General features: G+C 35.6%; 1 protein-coding gene across 5 annotated transcripts in view; it reads right to left on the bottom strand.

Moving 5' to 3' along the window:
* toy (twin of eyeless) overlaps positions 1–18,582 on the bottom strand; it is a 35,561-nt gene that overhangs the window by 7,648 nt on the left and 9,331 nt on the right. For 3 of the 5 annotated variants that reach the window (XM_017140813.3, XM_017140810.3, XM_017140809.3), the window contains exons 2-3: positions 18,130–18,310; positions 7,843–8,080 (exon numbers count right to left, since the gene is read on the bottom strand). In XM_017140813.3, the coding sequence (XP_016996302.2) occupies positions 7,843–8,080; positions 18,130–18,310 (419 nt within the window). Of the gene's footprint in view, positions 1–7,842; positions 8,101–8,279; positions 8,310–18,129; positions 18,311–18,582 lie in introns of those variants that run through there. The other 2 variants (XM_070218012.1, XM_017140811.3) reach the window with 2 other exon arrangements.

Here is an 18,582-nt window from a genome sequence, read left to right as displayed (position 1 = left end):
GATACCCGTTACTCAGCCTAAGAAGACGGTGAAATGCTTATCGGCAAACTTTAATTGCTCATAACTTTTTAATGATAGGTGTAAAAAGAGAAAAAATCGGAACATTACCCGATTGATATTGTCTCCTTAATTTTACATATTTCCTTTTTTCCGTATTAAAATAATACGAATTCATACCAATACGATACGAAATCATAACAATTACCAATGTTGATATTCAAAAATGTATATGTTTTTTATACCCGTGCAGAGGGTATTATGATGTCAGTCAGAAGTTTGCAACGCAGTGAAGGAGACATTTCCGACCCCATAAAGTATATATATTCTTGATCAGCATCACTAGACGAGTCGATCTAGCCATGTCCGTCTGTCCGTCCGTCTGTCCGTCCGTTTCTACGCAAACTAGTCTCTCAGTTTTGAAGCTATCGCGATGAAACTTTCCCAAAAGTCTTCTTTCTATTGCAGGTAGTATATAAGTAGGAACCAACCGGATCGGACAACTATATCTTATAGCTCCCATAGGAAGGAAACGTTAATAAAATTCTAGCTTCGATGTTTTTTGAAATAAAACCTTCTACTCTTGGAAATATTATTATACCCTTGCAGAGGGTATTATGATTTCAGTCAGAAGTTTGCAACGCAGTGAAGGAGACGTTTCCGACCCCATAAAGTATATATATTCTTGATCAGCATCACTAGACGAGTCGATCTAGCCATGTCCGTCTGTCCGTCTGTCCGTCTGTCCGTCCGTCTGTCCGTCTGTCCGTCCGTTTCTACGCAAACTAGTCTCTCAGTTTTAAAGCTATCGGGATGAAACTTTCGTAAAAGTCGTATTTCTATTGCAGGTAGTATATATGTCGGAACCAAACGGATCGGACAACTATATCTTATAGCTCCCATAGGAAGGATCAAAAAAAAAACGTAAAAAAATTCTAGCTCCGGTGTTTTTTGAAATTTTACCTTCTACTCTTGGGAACATTTTTTTTTATATATTTCTGAATTTCGGTTTTTTTTTTTTTAAATCGGATCACTATATCATATAGCTGCCATAGGAACGGTCGAAAAATTAAATGGAAATTAATGGGAAAACAATTATATCTTTGTTGGTTTTTATTACAGTTCCTTCTACTCTGGGATATGACTATTTTGAAATATTTCCGAATTTCGATTTTAATTTTTAAAAGATCGAACTACTATATCATATAGCTGTGATAGAAACGATCGAAAAATTAATGTGAAATAATAAGAAATTTAACATTTTTGCGATTTGTAAATTAATAGAATGATCTGCAAGGGTATATAAGCTTCGGCTTGCCGAAGCTAGCTTCCTTTCTTGTTTTTTAAACATTTCCGAATTTCGAAAAAAATATTTAAAAAATCGGACGACTATATCATATAGCTGCCATAGGAACGATTGAAAAATTAATGGAAAATTAATTGGAAACAAATTATAGCTCCGTTGGTTTTTATTGTATTCTCTTATACTCTAGGATATGATTTTTTTAATATTTCAGAGTTTTGAATTAAATTTAACAAAAATCGGACGACTATATTATATAGCTGCAGTAGGGAAGGATGAAAAAAATAATACTAAAACAAGAGAGAACGCTATAGTCGGGTTCGTGTCCCGACTATCTAATACCCGTCACTCAGTGCGAGCGCTGTACTCGGGTTGGTGTCCCGACTAATAACACTGTGCAGCATTTTTAGTGCTTTTTAAATTTACCTCGATGGATGCTATATTTTTGGATTCGTTACGAATTCCCAAGATAAACTGCGTTTTCAAAAAAGTTCCCCGACGCAAGGATTCTTAGCAAAAGGACCTCAAAGTTCGAAAAATGAAGAAATTGGCCAACTTTCCGGAGCTCTCAGAGGCAAACGGATTCATGGTTTGATTCGATGCTAAAGTTTTTTAAAAGATACCTTCTTTATCTTTCAAACCCCATACTTAGAATAATTTTAGGATTTTTTTTAAGGCAGAAATAGATTCCAGAAACATAGTCAAAAAACTTAAAAACGTACAGCTGCGGTCAAAATAGTAGTAGTGTTGCCGCCCTGTGTTTTTAAAAGTTTGTTGTTGTAATTCATCTTCTTCTGGTGATATTGTATTGATTATAATTGTACTATTAGACTAATTGGATAAGAAAAGTGACAACAAAAAACTTTTAAAAACACATGACGGCAACACTACTACTATTTTGACCGCAGCTGTATACTTTTATGTTTTTTGACTATGTTTTCTAAAACTTGTTTCTCCCTTAATAAAAATCCTAAAATTATTCAAAGTATGGGGTTTGAAAGATAAAGAGTGTTTATTTTATAAAACTTTAGCATCTAACCAAGCCATGAATCCGTTTGCCTCTGAGAGCTTTGGAAAGTTGGCCAATTTTGGAATTTTTCGAACTTTGAGGTCCTTTTGCTAAGAATCCTTGCGTCGGTGAACTTTTTGGAAAACGCAGTTTAACTTTGGAATTCGTAACAAATCCAAAAATATAGTATCCATCGAGGTAAATTTTTGATGCTGCATAGTGTAATCGTAACTCAGCTAAAGGGAGTGCGAGGGAGATAGATATAGAAATTTTGATTGCGTATAACTTTTTAATGAATGGTCCGATTTGATCTACATTTCGATAGGTATAAATATGCACAACAAAATTGCATTTATACTTCTCGAAAATCTTAAAAGGTGTGGGCGCCAGACACATTTTAAAATCGTTAGTGGACGCTTGTGGGCGTTAGAGGGGGCGTGGCACTCGGCTAAAATAAACTTGCGCTGCGTAGGAAGCCCAAGAATATGCGTGGAAAATCTCAACCTTCTAGCTTTTGTAGTTTCCGAGATCTCAGCGTTCATACAGACAGACAGACGGACAGACGGACAGACGGACATGGCTAGATCGACTCGGCTAGTGATCCTGATCAAAAATATATATAGTTTATAGGGTCGGAAACGCTTCCTTCTACCTGTTACATACTTTTGCACGAATCTAATATACCCTTTTACTCTACGAGTAACGGGTATAATAATACAAAATTTAAAATTTTTGCGATTTGTAAGATCTGAAAGGGTATATAAGCTTCGGCTGCCCGAAGCTAGCTTTCTTTCTTGTTTCATATCAAATGGGACATCGAAAAGTCTTCGAAAAATGGTATGGCTGTAAAGTTGTATTTTTGTTGTATTTCTGGTATACAGTGGTATTATAACGCTTTATATGCGGTGGTCACACTTACATTAACTTCGTAGTGCGTAAATAAATTTCTACAATGCATAAATAATTTGGAAAACACTAACGTTTTAAAATATTTTAGTCAAGTAAACATTGGAAAATAAATATTTCCCCATAGATATTATCCAAAGCTGCATTTTAAAGTTGAGCATGCTTGAATTAGCTAGTTATACCGTTACTCGTAGAGTAAAAGGGTATATTGTATTCGTGCAAAAGTATGTATCAGCTAGAAGGAAGCATTTCCGACCCTATAAAGTATATATATTCTTGATCAGCATCACTAGCCGAGTCGATCTAGCCATGTCCGTCTGTCCGTCTGTCTGTCCGTATGAACGCTGAGATCTCGGAAACTATAAAAGCTAGAAGATTGAGATTTTGCATGCAGATTCTAGGAGTTCCTACGCACCGCAAGTTTGTTTCAAAAGGGTGCCACGCCCCCTCTAACGCCCACAATGGCGACTTTAAAAATTTCAATATTTAGTCGGGTTGGTGTCCCGACTATCTAATACCCGTCACTCACCTAAAGGGAGTGCGAACGCTGTACTCGGGTTGGTGTCCCGACTAATAATCGTAACTCAGCTAAAGGGAGTGCGAGGGAGATAGATATATAAAGTTTTTTTTTTGATTGCGTATAACTTTTTAATGAATGGTCCGATTTTAAAAATGTCTTCTACATTTCGATAGGTATAAATATACACAACAAAATTGCATTTATACTTCTCTGAAATCTTTAAAGATGTGGGCGCAGGACCCATTTTAAAATCGTTAGTGGGCGATTGTGGGCGTTAGAGGGGGCGCGGCGCTCGGCTGAAATAAACTTGCGCTGCGTAGGAAGAATATGTGTGGAAAATCTCAGCCTTCTAGCTTTTGTAGTTTCCGAGATCTCAGCGTTCATACGGACGGACAGACGGACAAGGCTAGATCGACTCGGCTAGTGACCCTGATCAAGAATATGTATACTTTATGGGGTTGGAAACGCTTCCTTCTAGCTGTTACATACTTTTGCACGAATCTAATATACCCTTTTACTCTACGAGTAACGGGTATAAATAATCGTGGCATCGCCAACTTTTACTCGTGGAACCGGCATCGTATCGTGCAGGTCTCTAGTAGGTATTGACAGAAATAACGCATTTTAATTATTATTCTATTTCTAACATCGGTACAAAGCGTGTTTCCATTTTATACACTTATTTTGTTCTCCATTCCAGTAGACACTCTATATGAACCATAATCCAGATGCAAAAAAAAATTGTTAGTCCTGCTTAGGGTACTCTTTCCTATTCTTGCTTGTATTCTTGTTGGTAGACGCTGCAATCATGACAAAGGAACGACATTAGATTAAATTGAATGATATAAAAGGGGACTGTGGATGTTTACTGGCAATGAAGACATATGTTAGCACAATTTATTGATTGAAGAAAAACAAAAACAGTTCAGAAGCTGGAACAAAATAGCTGCTTCAATAAGACTTAATAGCAAACAACAAATGACCAACAAATTAACTATTTGTTTGCCCTGATGTTTGTTCATCTGTGACAAAATACTTGCAATTGTTTGATTGCTATGAGTAAAGGGGGTTGAATTTTATTTAGCAAAGGTCCATTTATTTTAATAGTGAGGAGGGAAATTTCAGCATTGACATGTTACCCCTCCGCTCAGCAGTCAACTAAATACGCAACTAGTTTCCAATTAGTCTAAATTTGATCAAATCTTTTAATTATAGATTTTCATTTAAATTAAGACCTTTAGAAAGACAAAATAATTATTGATCGTAAGAAAATTTTTTCTTGTAAATTCAAATTCTTTTAATCGTCGTTATACCCGTTACTCGTAGAGTAAAAGTAAAAAGAGCTAAAAACTTCTCTATAAAAGGGTTTATTGTATTCGTGCAAAAGGATGTAACAGGGAGAAGGAAGCGTTTCCGACCCTATAAAGTATATATATTCTTGATCAGGGTCACTAGCCGAGTCGATCTAGTCATGTCCGTCCGTCTATCTGTACACACAAAAAAAAAACTTGGTAAAATCAACTGTAATAATTGTCAAACAGGCCCCAACCAGCAAAATTGTCAATTCTACTAAGTAAATAGTCATTTCACAACAACAAAATACACACAATTAGCAAAGACACAAACCCAAAGCAAAAACAAAATACACGTAACTATTTTAACAGTTACGTGACTATCTTTGTTGGTCAATTTTACCAAGCAAATTTTTTTGTGTGTATGAACGCTGAGATCTCGGAAACTACAAATGCTAGAAGGTTGAGATTTTCCACACTATCGATGTTTTTGGCTATCGATTTTTTAACAACCCTAATGAGCTGCCGATCACGGTGATGTATATACACACAAAAAAAAACTTGGTAAAATTATTATTATAAAAATTAACAAATAATTGTCAAACATGCCCCAACCATAAAAATTGTCAGTTCTACTAAGTAAATTGTTACTCTTACGTAATTCGTAAACGTAAGGGTTACTATAAAAAATAGTTATGCAACTGTAAGAAAGGGTAGAATGTGCCCCAACCATTAATTGTAGTTAACTTACTATTTTTTATAGTAAATATACAATTATTTACAGTTATTTCACAGTAATTTATAAGGAATATTGAAATGGTCCAATTACCTTTTCCAAAAGTGACTTCCAGCTAGTGTGGAAGTATAATAAAGACTTAAGATAGAAAATAAGTCTTAATGACTCAGAATCTGACTTGGGCTTGGATCATGAAGGGCTAGACCCAGTTGGGAATTATAAATAAGGCATCGCAGAAGATTTGTAAAATTACTTTTGCATACTTTTATACTAAAGAAGTTACGTTACGCAACGCATAAACAAATACACGGACGACTCTTTTTATACCCTTGTAGAGGGTATTATAATTTCAGTCAGATGTTTGCAACGCAGTGAAGGAGACGTTTCCGACCACATAAAGTATATATATTCTTGATCAGCACCAATAGCCAAGTCTATCTAGCCATGTCCGTCTGTCCGTTTCTATGCGAACTAGTCTCTCAGTTTTAAAGCCATCGCGATTAAACTTTCCCGAAAGTCTTCTTTCTATTGCAGGTAGTACATATGTCGGAGCGAGCGGGATCGGACCACTATATCTTAAGGCTCGCATAGGAATATTCAAACAAATATAAGAAAATTCATTGTAACTTTGTAGGAAGTAGGCGTTTTGATTCTTGACTACTTATGTATAAACAAAATTAAAATAGAAACGCTGAATCTGGAATCCCTGGAACTGCACCGAGTGAGCATTACTTTACATTACAAGGGTATATAAGCTTCGGCTGGCCGAAGGTAGCTTCCTTTCTTGTTATTGTTAAAGTACTATTTTTTATAGTTACTGAACTATCTTCATTGGTCAATTTTACCAAGCAAATTTTTTTGCGTGTACTCAAAAATGTTTTCGCTCAAAAATGTAAATATTGGGAGTCAGTGACATTTTTATTATAATTTTAATGCATTCATTTGGTAAATTTATTTTATTTGAAAACAATACATGAGATTCCGGAAACTTCAAAAGCTACACGCAAAAAAAATTGCTTAGTAAAATTGACCAACAAAGATAGTTACGTAACTATTAAAATAGTTACGGGTATTTTGTTTTTGCTTTGGGTTTGTGTCTTTGCTAATTGTGTGTATTTATACCCGTTACTCGTAGAGTAAAAGGGTATACTAGATTCGTGCAAAAGTATGTAACAGCTAGAAGGAAGCGTTTCCGACCCCATAAAGTATATATATTCTTGATCAGGGTCACTAGCCGAGTCGATCTAGCCATGTCCGTCTGTCCGTCTGTCTGTCTGTCCGTCTGTATGAACGCTGAGATCTCAGAAACTACAAAAGCTAGAAGGTTGAGATTTCCCCCACATATTCTTTGGCTTCCTACGCAGCGCAAGTTTATTTCAGCCGAGCGCCGCGCCCCCTCTAACGCCCACAATCGCCCACTAACGATTTTAAAATGGGTCCTGCGCCCACATCTTTAAAGATTTCCGAAAAGTATAAATGCAATTTTGTTGTGTATATTTATACCTATCGAAATGTAGAAGACATTTTTCAAATCGGACCATTCATTAAAAAGTTATACGCAATCAAAAATTATATATCTATCTCCCTCGCACTCCCTTTAGCTGAGTTACGATTATTAGTCGGGACACCAACCCGACACAGCGTTCGCACTCCCTTTAGCTGAGTGACGGGTATTAGATAGTCGGGACAACAACCCGACTATAGCGTTCTCTCTTGTTTTTTGTTGTGAAATGACTATTTACTAAGTAGAATTGATAATTTTGCTGGTTGGGGCCTGTTTGACAATTATTACAGTTGATTTTACCAAGTTTTTTTTTTGTGTGTAGAAAGTTGGGAATAATAGTCCAGATTCTAGGTATTCGTACTGGAATTTTGATTCAGCCAATTGGCATCCCCACTCTACCGCCCACAAGTCGCTAAATTTAGTCAGTCTCTTCACTTTTAGAAGTGACGCTATCTTGAGACTTATTTACTTTTAAATTGGTTATCAAGGTAAGCGGCACCTGAAAGTCGAGGTTTGGCCTTGTTTGTTTTAATTTTATATAAATTTTATATTTACATTTTTTTCTTTTTACTTGCCTCTTTTTTGAACCTCGTCTCGGTTGACTTGTCCCGATAAATTTGTTGGAGTTGAGACAACTGAAGCTGCTGGCGGCAGGGTCAAATGTGCCGTCGTTGTATTGCTTGGATACCAGGCCCATCCGCCCGTTTGGCCATTGAACATGCGAAGCTTCTCATAGACAGACTCGTTTTGTTGCTGCGCTTGCTGCTCCTTCTGTGAGGCCAAGTTGCGCAAGACTCGGTTAATGGATGATACCTGCAATTAATCCCAGTTCACTGCGTACAATAAAATACATAAACATAAACAAACACTCCTAAATAAAAAAAATGTTGTATAAAATTAAAATTAGTTTTCTCTTTACTCTAACATATGTACATATGTAGTTTTCTACCGAAACAGACGTATAAGTGTTGTATTCCGCATGTGAGTACAAAAGCTGGGCTGGCAAGCGTACAGATTTACCACACATGAGATATGCTGGGTAACGAACCCCAGTGGCGAACGAACGATGCTTTTAGAGGGGTTCAAATGACTGAACTACCAAAACCTTTACCTACTTCGTTCGGACTTTCTAAGCGAACTCCGCTTCTATACGTCACTTCGTCACACCAACCCCCTTGCCACATATATTTAATGCCACACGATTGGCTAACGACTATTTCAGCCAATCCGCTTCTGAGAGCGAGATGAATATATATGCAAGCTTTCAGAGCCAAGGGATTAGACTATTCCGGTATACCCGTTGTGTTATCGATTGTAGACCCCATCCCGCATCACTTCATCAATCATAGATACACAAATATTTAATTTCTTTCCTGGTAAAAATGCAGCCTTAAAAGAGAGAATTTATTTTTTTTGTTTTAAGAATTTTTTTTTTTGTTTGAAAGGTGCCTTTTTAAAAAACCATTTCTTGTTTTAAGAAATTATTTTATTTATTTATTTATTTTCTTGTTTTAAGAATTTTTTTTTTTGTTTGAAAGGTGCCTTTTTAAGAAACCATTTATTGAAACAAATTTGAGGTTGCCTTTGGCAAAAGTTTAAGAAAGAATTTTGTAGATTTTATGGAAATTCTTCGATTTTTTATGAGTGTAGCGCAGACAGTCAAAGCGTTTTGTGAGAAATCGAATCGACGCCGCACAGTGGCGCCTTGGGCCAAAAAACGTGCAGTAAATCAAATTTTCGATTTTGGCCTATAAAGTTGTAATGTACATCAACACACAAAAAAAACTTGGTAAAAAATTGTCAAACAGTCCCCAACCACAAAAAAAGTTCAATTCTACCAACTAACTAACTATTATAACAGTAGATTTTACCAAGATTTTTTTTGTATGAATGGACAGATAATTGTAACCCCCATAAATATCAGATTTGTGATTTCAGTCAGAAGTTTGCAACGCAGTGATGGAGACGTTTCCGACCCCATAAAGTATTTATATTCTTGATCAGCATTACTGGAGGAGTCGATCTAGCCATGAACGTCTGTCCGGCCGTCTGTGTGTCCGTTTCTACACAAACAAGTCTCTCAAAACTTTCCCAAAAGTCTTTTTTCTTTTGCAGGTAGTATAAAAGGCGGAACCAGCCAGATCGAACAACTATACCTTATAGCTGCCATAGGAACGATCGGAAAATTTTTCCCTTCTACCTGGGTTTTGACTCTTTTAATATTTCAGAATTTTGAATTAAATTTAACAATAATCGGACGACAATATTTTCTAACCGCCATAGGAAGGAGAGAAAAATTAATGCTAAGACCAAAGAAAACGCTATATATATTCTTGATCAGCATCAATAGCCAAATAGCCATCTAGACATGTCCGTCTGTCCGTTTTTATGCGAACTCAGTTTTAAAGCTATAAGACTTTCCCAAAAGTCTTATCCATTGCTTGTAGTATATATGTATGTTGGAACGAGCCAAATCAGACCACTATATCTAATGGCTCCCATAGGAAGGCTATAAGAATAATAAGGCCCTACACACAAAAAAAAAACTTGGTAAAATCAACTGTAATAATTGTCAAACAGGCCCCAACCAGCAAAATTGTCAATTCTACTAAGTAAATAGTCATTTCACAACAACAAAATACACACAATTAGCAAAGACACAAACCCAAAGCAAAAACAAAATACACGTGACTATTTTAATAGTTACGTAACTATCTTTGTTGGTCAATTTTACCAAGCAAATTTTTTTGTGTGTAGGAATAATCGGGAAAAAATGTAAAAATATTATATTGGTTCAAAAGTTATGAATTAAAAAAAAAGTCAAAAGGCGCCACTGTGCGTCGGCTCGAGTCCTAGCGCCAACTTTTTTTGAACCTTAAACAACATTTTCTTTTTATTATTCTTTTGTATTCCGTTTTTTTATTGATGGCAATCGGTAAACCGAAAATAAATAGGTTTATATTCAGTTTTTTATTTAATTTTGTGTTAAAGCTATTTACTATTTTACTATATACTACACATAATATAAATTGCGTTAGAATAAATATGTATGTATTAGACTAGGAAATTCTATGAAAAATTCTAAGCATTATTGCAAAAGAAACTATATCTTAAAATCCACGTATCACCCTCCACATTTACAAAAGAAAACAAGAAAGAACGCTGTATAAAAATTTAAGTTTTTAGGGTCGATGAAACCGGTCCATTATTCTGTGACATTTTTGCAAATTACGATTACACTGGTCAACAAAATGGACTTTATTAAAAGGTGCAGGCCTATATATTTAAATATGTTAATATAGAGGTATATAAGCGTACTTAGTTTTCGCGTTTAACGGGAGGTATTTGGGCAATCGCGGTTTGAAAAAAATAGCAACATTAAATGTTTTGATTTAAGATATCTTCGGGGGTCTGTGCTCAATTATAACAAGAGAGAACGCTATAGTCGGGTTGTTGTCCCGACTATCTAATACCCGTCACTCAGCTAAAGGGAGTGCGAACGCTGTGTCGGGTTGGTGTCCCGACTAATAATCGTAACTCAGCTAAAGGGAGTGCGAGGGAGATAGATATATAATTTTTGATTGCGTATAACTTTTTAATGAATGGTCCGATTTGAAAAATGTCTTCTACATTTCGATAGGTATAAATATACACAACAAAATTGCATTTATACTTCTCGAAAATCTTTAAAGATGTGGGCGCAGGACCCATTTTAAAATCGTTAGTGGGCGATTGTGGGCGTTAGAGGGGGCGTGGCGCTCGGCTAAAATAAACTTGCGCTGCGTAGGAAGCCAAAGAATATGTGTGGGAAATCTCAACCTTCTAGCTTTTGTAGTTTCTGAGATCTCAGCGTTCATACAGACGGACAGACGGACAGACGGACAGACGGACATGGCTAGATCGACTCGGCTAGTGACCCTGATCAAGAATATATATACTTTATGGGGTCGGAAACGCTTCCTTCTAGCTGTTACATACTTTTGCACGAATCTAGTATACCCTTTTACTCTACGAGTAACGGGTATAAAAATACCTATACCAAAAAATTGCTTTTACATAATTGCATTTAAGGTTCCATCGTAATTTGATTTAATCAAAGCCTATGAGCCATTGAAGTAATTTGTTCATCTCTATTACCAACCAACTTGATGCGGTGAACAGGTTTAAAACAAGAAAGGAAGGTAGCTTCGGCCAGCCGAAATTTATATACCCTTGCAGATTATTCCTATTAATTAACAAATCGGAAAAATGTTCAATTTTCTAATATTTCTCATTAATTTTCCGATCGTTCCTATGGCAGCTATATGATATAGTCGTCCGATTTTTATCAAATTAAAATTGAAATTCGGAAATATTTAAAAAGAGTCATATCCTAGAGTAGAAGATATTCGAAATTCGAAATTCAGAAATATTTAAAAAATAACATCCCCAAAAGTAGAAGGTAATATTTCAAAAAACACCGAAGCTAGAATTTTTTAAAGTTTTTTTTCCGATCCTTCCTATGGGAGCTATAAGATATAGTTGTCCGATCCGATCGGTTCCGACATATATACTACCTGCAATAGAAAGAAGACTTTTGCGAAAGTTTCGTCCCGATAGCTAAAAAACTGAGAGACTAGTTTGCGTAGAAACAGACAGACGGACAGACGGACATGGCTAGATCGACTCGTCTAGTGATGCTGATCAAGAATATATATACTTTATGGGGTCGGAAACGTCTCCTTCACTGCGTTGCAAACTTCTGACTGAAATCATAATACCCTCTGCAAGGGTATAAAAATACAAGGAAAAATATGTGCCCTAAAATATTTTACAGACATCTAGAGCAGTGGTGGCCAGCAGAGGCAGCGCGCAGGGCCCACGGGATAGGCAATTTCTCTGCCGCTGCTCTGCAAGCGCGCTGCAGCGTTTCGACGCACATGTACACTGTCAAGCTGAAAAACGTCACGCACACAGGCAAATTCGTGCATGTTCGCACTCACACAAAAGCAATGCGTTCTTTCTTTCACCGAATTTTTAAGACAAATAATACTGTGTTTATACGATGCCGAATTCACGCTATCATTTCACGCTTTCGGCCGATTCGTGCTTGTATAAACGCCATTTCGTGAATTCGGCAACACACGAAAGTTGACTATGATTTCAGCCCAAAAGCGTGATTTGGTGATATGCAGTATGGTAACTCTGTAAAAAATGATCGACGTTGCCAGATTGCTAGAAATTGAAGGCCTTTTATGGGCTATATCTCTAATCAGTGGTATTAAAAATTAGATATTTTTGCCGGTCCGGCATCCCTATCAGCTGAGAGTGAATAAAAGCATGAATTCTCGGCTGTCGTATAAACAGGGGTTATTTCTATTTCGCGCTTTCAAGAAATCGTGATTGCTATCGTATAAACATAGTATAAGACCATTGTACGTCGAAGGATGCAATTTATAGAATTTTTTCCGTAAGAACGTGAAAAGTAACGAGTATTTTTGAATCCCATTTTACATAAATATCTGACACATTCGTAAAAATGTGCCTTTCAATTTGGTTAGCAGTAGGCGCCGAATAGAAAAAATATATTTTTAAGGGGTTAATATGCCTAAAAAAATACCCTCAACAATTTTAAGGCTACGCCGCTGTTATCTTTAAAAAACCTACTGTGTGAAATCACGACAAACTCGTTACGTAAGAGTAACTTAAAAATACTTGTTACTTTTAACGTTCTTATAGAAAAAATTCTATAAATTCAATCTTCGAAGTACAATAGTGGTATTTATCACAAAAATTCGGGAAAAGACGCCTCTAGATGCCTGTCAAATCTTTCAAGGCACATATTTTCCTTGTATTTTTTAAGCCTGCTCACCGCATCAAGTTGGTTGGGAATAGAGGTAAACAACTTACTTCATTGGCTCATAGGCTTTGATTAAATCATATTACGATGGAACCTTAAATGCAATTATGTAAAAGAGCATCTAAGCAATTTTTTGGCATAGGTTTTATTACAACTGATCAGAGACCCTCGAAGATATCTTAAATCAAAAAATTAAATGTTGCTACTTTTTTCAAACCGCAATTGCACAAACACCACCCGTTAAACTCGAAAAAAAAGTATGCAGATATGCTTATATCCGTCTATATTAACACAATTTAATGCCCATAGGGCTGCACCAAAAACAATGTCGACCTGTGTTATAGAAGGCAAAAAACTGCTTAAGTTTCTTTTTAACTATTGTGTGATGACTATCGCTTAATTTGATTCCGTTCATCGTTTGCAAAACAAATTCCATCACAGCCGATGGTTGCCAGTTGTTGTCGATTCAAAAATTACACCCAGAAAAAAAAGACCGAAAAAATCTAAGACCGAATTTCTTACATTACTACCGTTTTGTTCTTTTATTTTTTTAAGACCATATTCTTAAATTGATACCAAAGGGTATTGATTTAAGACCAGTAAATTTAGATTTAAGTTGAACTTATGCACGCGCGCGAAGCACGGTGCGATGGCCCAGTTGGTAAGGCGTCTGTCTCTGATGCGAGAGGACCCCGGTTCAAAAACCGGATAAGTCAATGTAAGTAAAAAGTTTTTCAAATGTCTTTCAATTAATATTTCCTTAATAACTTTAAGAACAAAAATGTATTAAAAAAGTTATGTTGTTAGTTTACTAATTACAAAAAAAAAAAAATAAGTTGTGTTGTGAGCGGGAATCGAACCTCGTACCCCCAAACACAAAATAATACCAGAATCCAGCACCTTGGCCCCTGGGCCATGGCCTTATTATTTCCTTCCATGGCAGAATGCTTACAGGAGCATTCAAAGAAATTTATTTTTGTACTAAAAATAAATATAAATTTAAGTACGTTTCGTTCTTAGAGTAAGAACAGCGGTCTTAAAAATTCGTTCTTAAAATAATACCATAAATTCTTATAATGATACCAAACGGTATAAAGCTATTTTTGAGACTCAAACAGACACGTTTTCAGACACAATCAGAACAATTTTTTCCCTGAGTGTAAGCAACGTGTAGTGCGGAACTCGAATGCAACTACAACATGAAGGTTGATAGAATTTGATTAAAATTCGTTTTGTATATAACTTTTAATGCTTACCTTGCCTATACCGTCATATACTTACAACACTCCACAGAAAGCTAAAATACATTTCTTATTTGTCATCAAAAAACGTAGCAACAACACATTAAACAAATGGACAAAAAAGTACCTATAATAAACATTCAGTGCTTATAATTTATTTAATAAACCTTCACTCTTTGTATCCATGTTTAAACTTTTTTGGTTTGCTTACAGTAGCCAGAGAAATCAAGGTGCGAAAACTACAAAGCTTCTCGTCCCTTTTCCTATTTCAAACTTTCGACGTTCTCAAGGGAAAAAATAGCGGGTTCTTTTAAGTATTGTAAGTAACCACATAAGGTCATTTATGTAATACCGAAGAACAAAAAAAATGTAAAAAAGCCTCACTTTCGAATTTTTTGCCCATAGTGCACTGGAATGGACGCGAAAAAAGTAATAAATCGTTTGAGTGGAAAACAATCTCTGTGCTTTTCTAAGCCATATTGTCAAAGAGACTTTATGCATCTAAAATTATTTATCTACATTTCGATAGGTATTGAAAAACACCATAAAACCAAATTTTTACTTTACCAAAACAACTTTTAAAATCGTTTAAGGCAATTGTGGCCCCCATTCGTTAAAGAGTTATGGATATTTCGCAATTATTTTCATTTTAAAATGTACTCTAAAATCTTGATTTTATATGATTTTACATTCGACAAGTATTGTCAGTAAGAATAAATAATAGAAAAGGCCATTTATCCCCACCGGCCCCAACAGCTCCAATTTATTAAATTTTCACTTCCACACTTTCACCGCCCTCTCTCCCAAGCCAATTGAAATTGGTTGTCTTGGAATGCAATCCTGTTAGTTTTTGCTATACCGTTCGATTGGTGTATCACTTGTTATGATCGGACCATCATAGCAGATTTTCAATACTGCGGCTATATAATAGCAGTCGCCTCTCCTGGCGCGCATCGTCACTACTTGGACTGCCGTCCACAATGGTGTCTCTCTGCTTGGGAATTCTCTTTTGAGTTTACTCAAAATTCACAACAAATTAGATTAATATTCTGTAACACAATACGCTATTTAAAGTTATTTTATTTGATATTTTTTAGCATTTAATTCTTATTGCCCTAGCATTACAAATTTATTTTTCAGGACTAATGATTAAATCTACTGCTTAAAATTTTTTTTTTACAAGTAAAGGTAAAATTTCATTACATTATAAAGTATTTCTTTGTGTACATGTTAACAGCGTCATTAGGAAACATGGAAAATGCCACTCTTACATTTGACATAAGTGCCGGCACGTGCGTCGGCCATGGGCCAAACGTTTTTTTAGACATTTGTTCTTCATTTAACATTGACGTTGTGATGAAACATGGCCATAATGAATTACTCGACCATTATATTTGTGAATAAAAACATCAAAGAAGATCAAATAAAATGAACCGTTGGCAAAAATGGTAACCTAAGGTTGAATTTTTCAAGAATGAGTCTGGTGCTTTAAGCCTTTTAAAGTAGAAAACATATGTGGGGTTCAAATTATACGAGTTTAAGAAATATTCATAAAGCCTGTACGTTTCGCAATGTCTGTATAACACGGTTTTTTTTTAACTACAAAAACTTTGTTTCGTGAAATCAGTTTATATTTGATAAATAATGTTGATTAAACTTAAGTCTGTATACTATTAATTATATTTTTAATATACCTTCCTTTCTCCTTTGAATAGGAATTTAAAAACGTTTCTACATCCCCAAAAAACATAATACTAGCAACCTAATCTCCCAGGTAAGGTATATTCGCGATCCTTGTGGATTTGTTCAAAAAGACACAAGAATGCCTTTGTTTACCTGAAAATGAAAATGTTTTCATTTGGCTTATATTATCGGAAAACGATAGAACGCAGAAAACGGGACGAGTGTCGAAAATATCTTTTCCGTAATCCATTTTAAATAGGATGGATTGGTTTTGTTCCGAAATTATTTAATCCTTTGTGCGCCCTTGCTTATCGCGTTTGAATCTATTTTAGCCATCTTAAACGCGGATGCCCCTGATGTCCTTTCTCAAACCGAAATCCTTTTAACCCTCCGCTGCCTATTTATACCCGTTACTCGTATATTGTTACTCGTATTTTGTATATTGTATTCGTGCAAAAGTATGTAACAGCTAGAAGGAAGCGTTTCCGACCCCAATAAGTATATATATTCTTGATCAGGGTCACTAGCCGAGTCGATCTAGCCATGTCCGTCTGTTTGTCTGTCTGTCTGTCTGTCTGTCTGTCTGTCGCTTTCTACGCAGCGCATGTTTATTTCAGCCGAGCGCCACGCCGCTTCTAAAGCCCACAATCGCCCACTAACGATTTTAAAATGTGTCTGGCGCCCACACCTTTAAAGATTACCAAGAAGTATAAATGCAATTTTGTTGTGCATATTTATACCTATCGAAATGTAGAAGACATTTTTCAAATCGGACTTGAACTCAAACACTCTACTAGCTGCGCCAGGGAAGCATCACATGAGCCGCTGTACAAAGTACATTCCTATTTTGTTCTTTTGGGCTCTAGGTTTATACTCTTATGAAGGAGTAAAAAATAAATAAAAAGACGCCTCGACGTGGTACTGTACACACACTTGCGACTATACGCTTACATAACATATAAACCGCACGCTTAGGGGCCTAGGCTACTAGGCTAGTTTTTTAAAAATAAGCGTAAAATCAATCATGCTTTCATTTTGATATCAAGAAGAAAAAAGTGAGAAGGGAAATACTAAAATCAAGAAGGGACGATTTTGATCCCACAATCACATTAACACATCTAATGTGATTGTTCTAATTGTTCTAATTAATACATATCGAAATGTAGAAGACATTTTTCAAATCAGACGATTCATTAGAAAGTTATGACCAAATTATGAAATTTAAGCATGCATGTCTCCATCTCTCTCACTTTCATTGAAAATTAGTAAACTGTACTCACGGTTGCCACTTCAAAAATTGTTTATGAGCCAAAAAAAGATTAAAAATAGCCAATTTGAATAAAAAAGAGCCAACTTTTTACCATACACCAAATTACCATACCAGCGGAACAACTTAGTTTCGATCTGGCACTTTTGGGTTTCAGACATTAATCACTTTTTAAATTGCAAAAAAAAAAAGATTAATTAAAAAAATTTATTCGTTTTTTCCAACTTTAAAATATTTTATATCGCTATTAGCAAAAAAGAGCCAAATTCAATAAAAATGGGCCAAAGAGCCAACGCGAAAAAAAAGAGCTCAAAAGAGCCAAATCTGGCAACCGTGACTGTACTTTACCGGAATACCAAAGTTGTCTTTGATTAAAAAGAAGTCGATTTTATTTTGTAAACTGGTGTTATCGATTGGTTAGATAGATTGGGCGTGGCAAACATTTTATAGCAAATACATTTTAGTTTAAATTTTAAAAACTGTTTGCATGGCACCTTGATAAAACAAACCTGCCCTGCGTAGGAACCCCTTGAACATTACATTAGTCGTATATTCTTAGTGTCAACCCTTTAGTTTTTTAGTTTCCGAGATCTCTGCGTTAATACAGATAGACGGACATGGCTAGATCGACTCGGCTAGGGATCCCGATCCAGAATATATATACTTTATAGGGGGAAACTCTTTCTTCTTCCTGTAAGTAAGCTCTTAAAGATAACTGTAAAACCACCGCTAATTCCAAAGATACAATTCTTCTACAATGGTAGTAGTATGGATACATTTAAAAATATTTTGTAATAGCTATAAATGTGCATGTTGACAGTTAAAAACTTACACTTGGAATGTTATCACTATTGCAAACTTGTTCGGACAGCAGTCTATCCCGTATTTCCCACGCAAATATGCTGGGGCATTCACGTTTATAATCAGCAATTTTTTGTACGACCGGGGTTGTTGCTACTCGTGGTTTTGAACCACCTATAGCTCGAGGTTTAATTGATCCTGTTTCATAGTATCTAAAAATAAAAAGAAGAAATATCAAACGTTATTCAAAAAGTTTAGAACAGTTGGAATGAAGAATAATCTATACCGTATTTAAAAATAAAACAAGAAAGGAAGCTTGATTCGGCCAGTCTGATCTTATATACCCTTGGAGATCATTCCTATTAATTAACAAATCGAAAAAATATTAAATTTCGTATTATTTTAACATTATTTTTTCTATCCCTCCTATAGAAGCTATATAATATAGTTGTCCGATTTTTGTTAATTTTAATTCGAAGTTCGG

The sequence above is a fragment of the Drosophila takahashii genome, chromosome 4 (assembly GCF_030179915.1).
Source record: "Drosophila takahashii strain IR98-3 E-12201 chromosome 4, DtakHiC1v2, whole genome shotgun sequence".
In the NCBI taxonomy this organism is placed as follows: Eukaryota; Metazoa; Arthropoda; class Insecta; order Diptera; family Drosophilidae; genus Drosophila; species Drosophila takahashii.
Note: the sequence above shows the minus strand (reverse complement) of the source record. Positions and strands in the feature narration are given on the sequence as shown.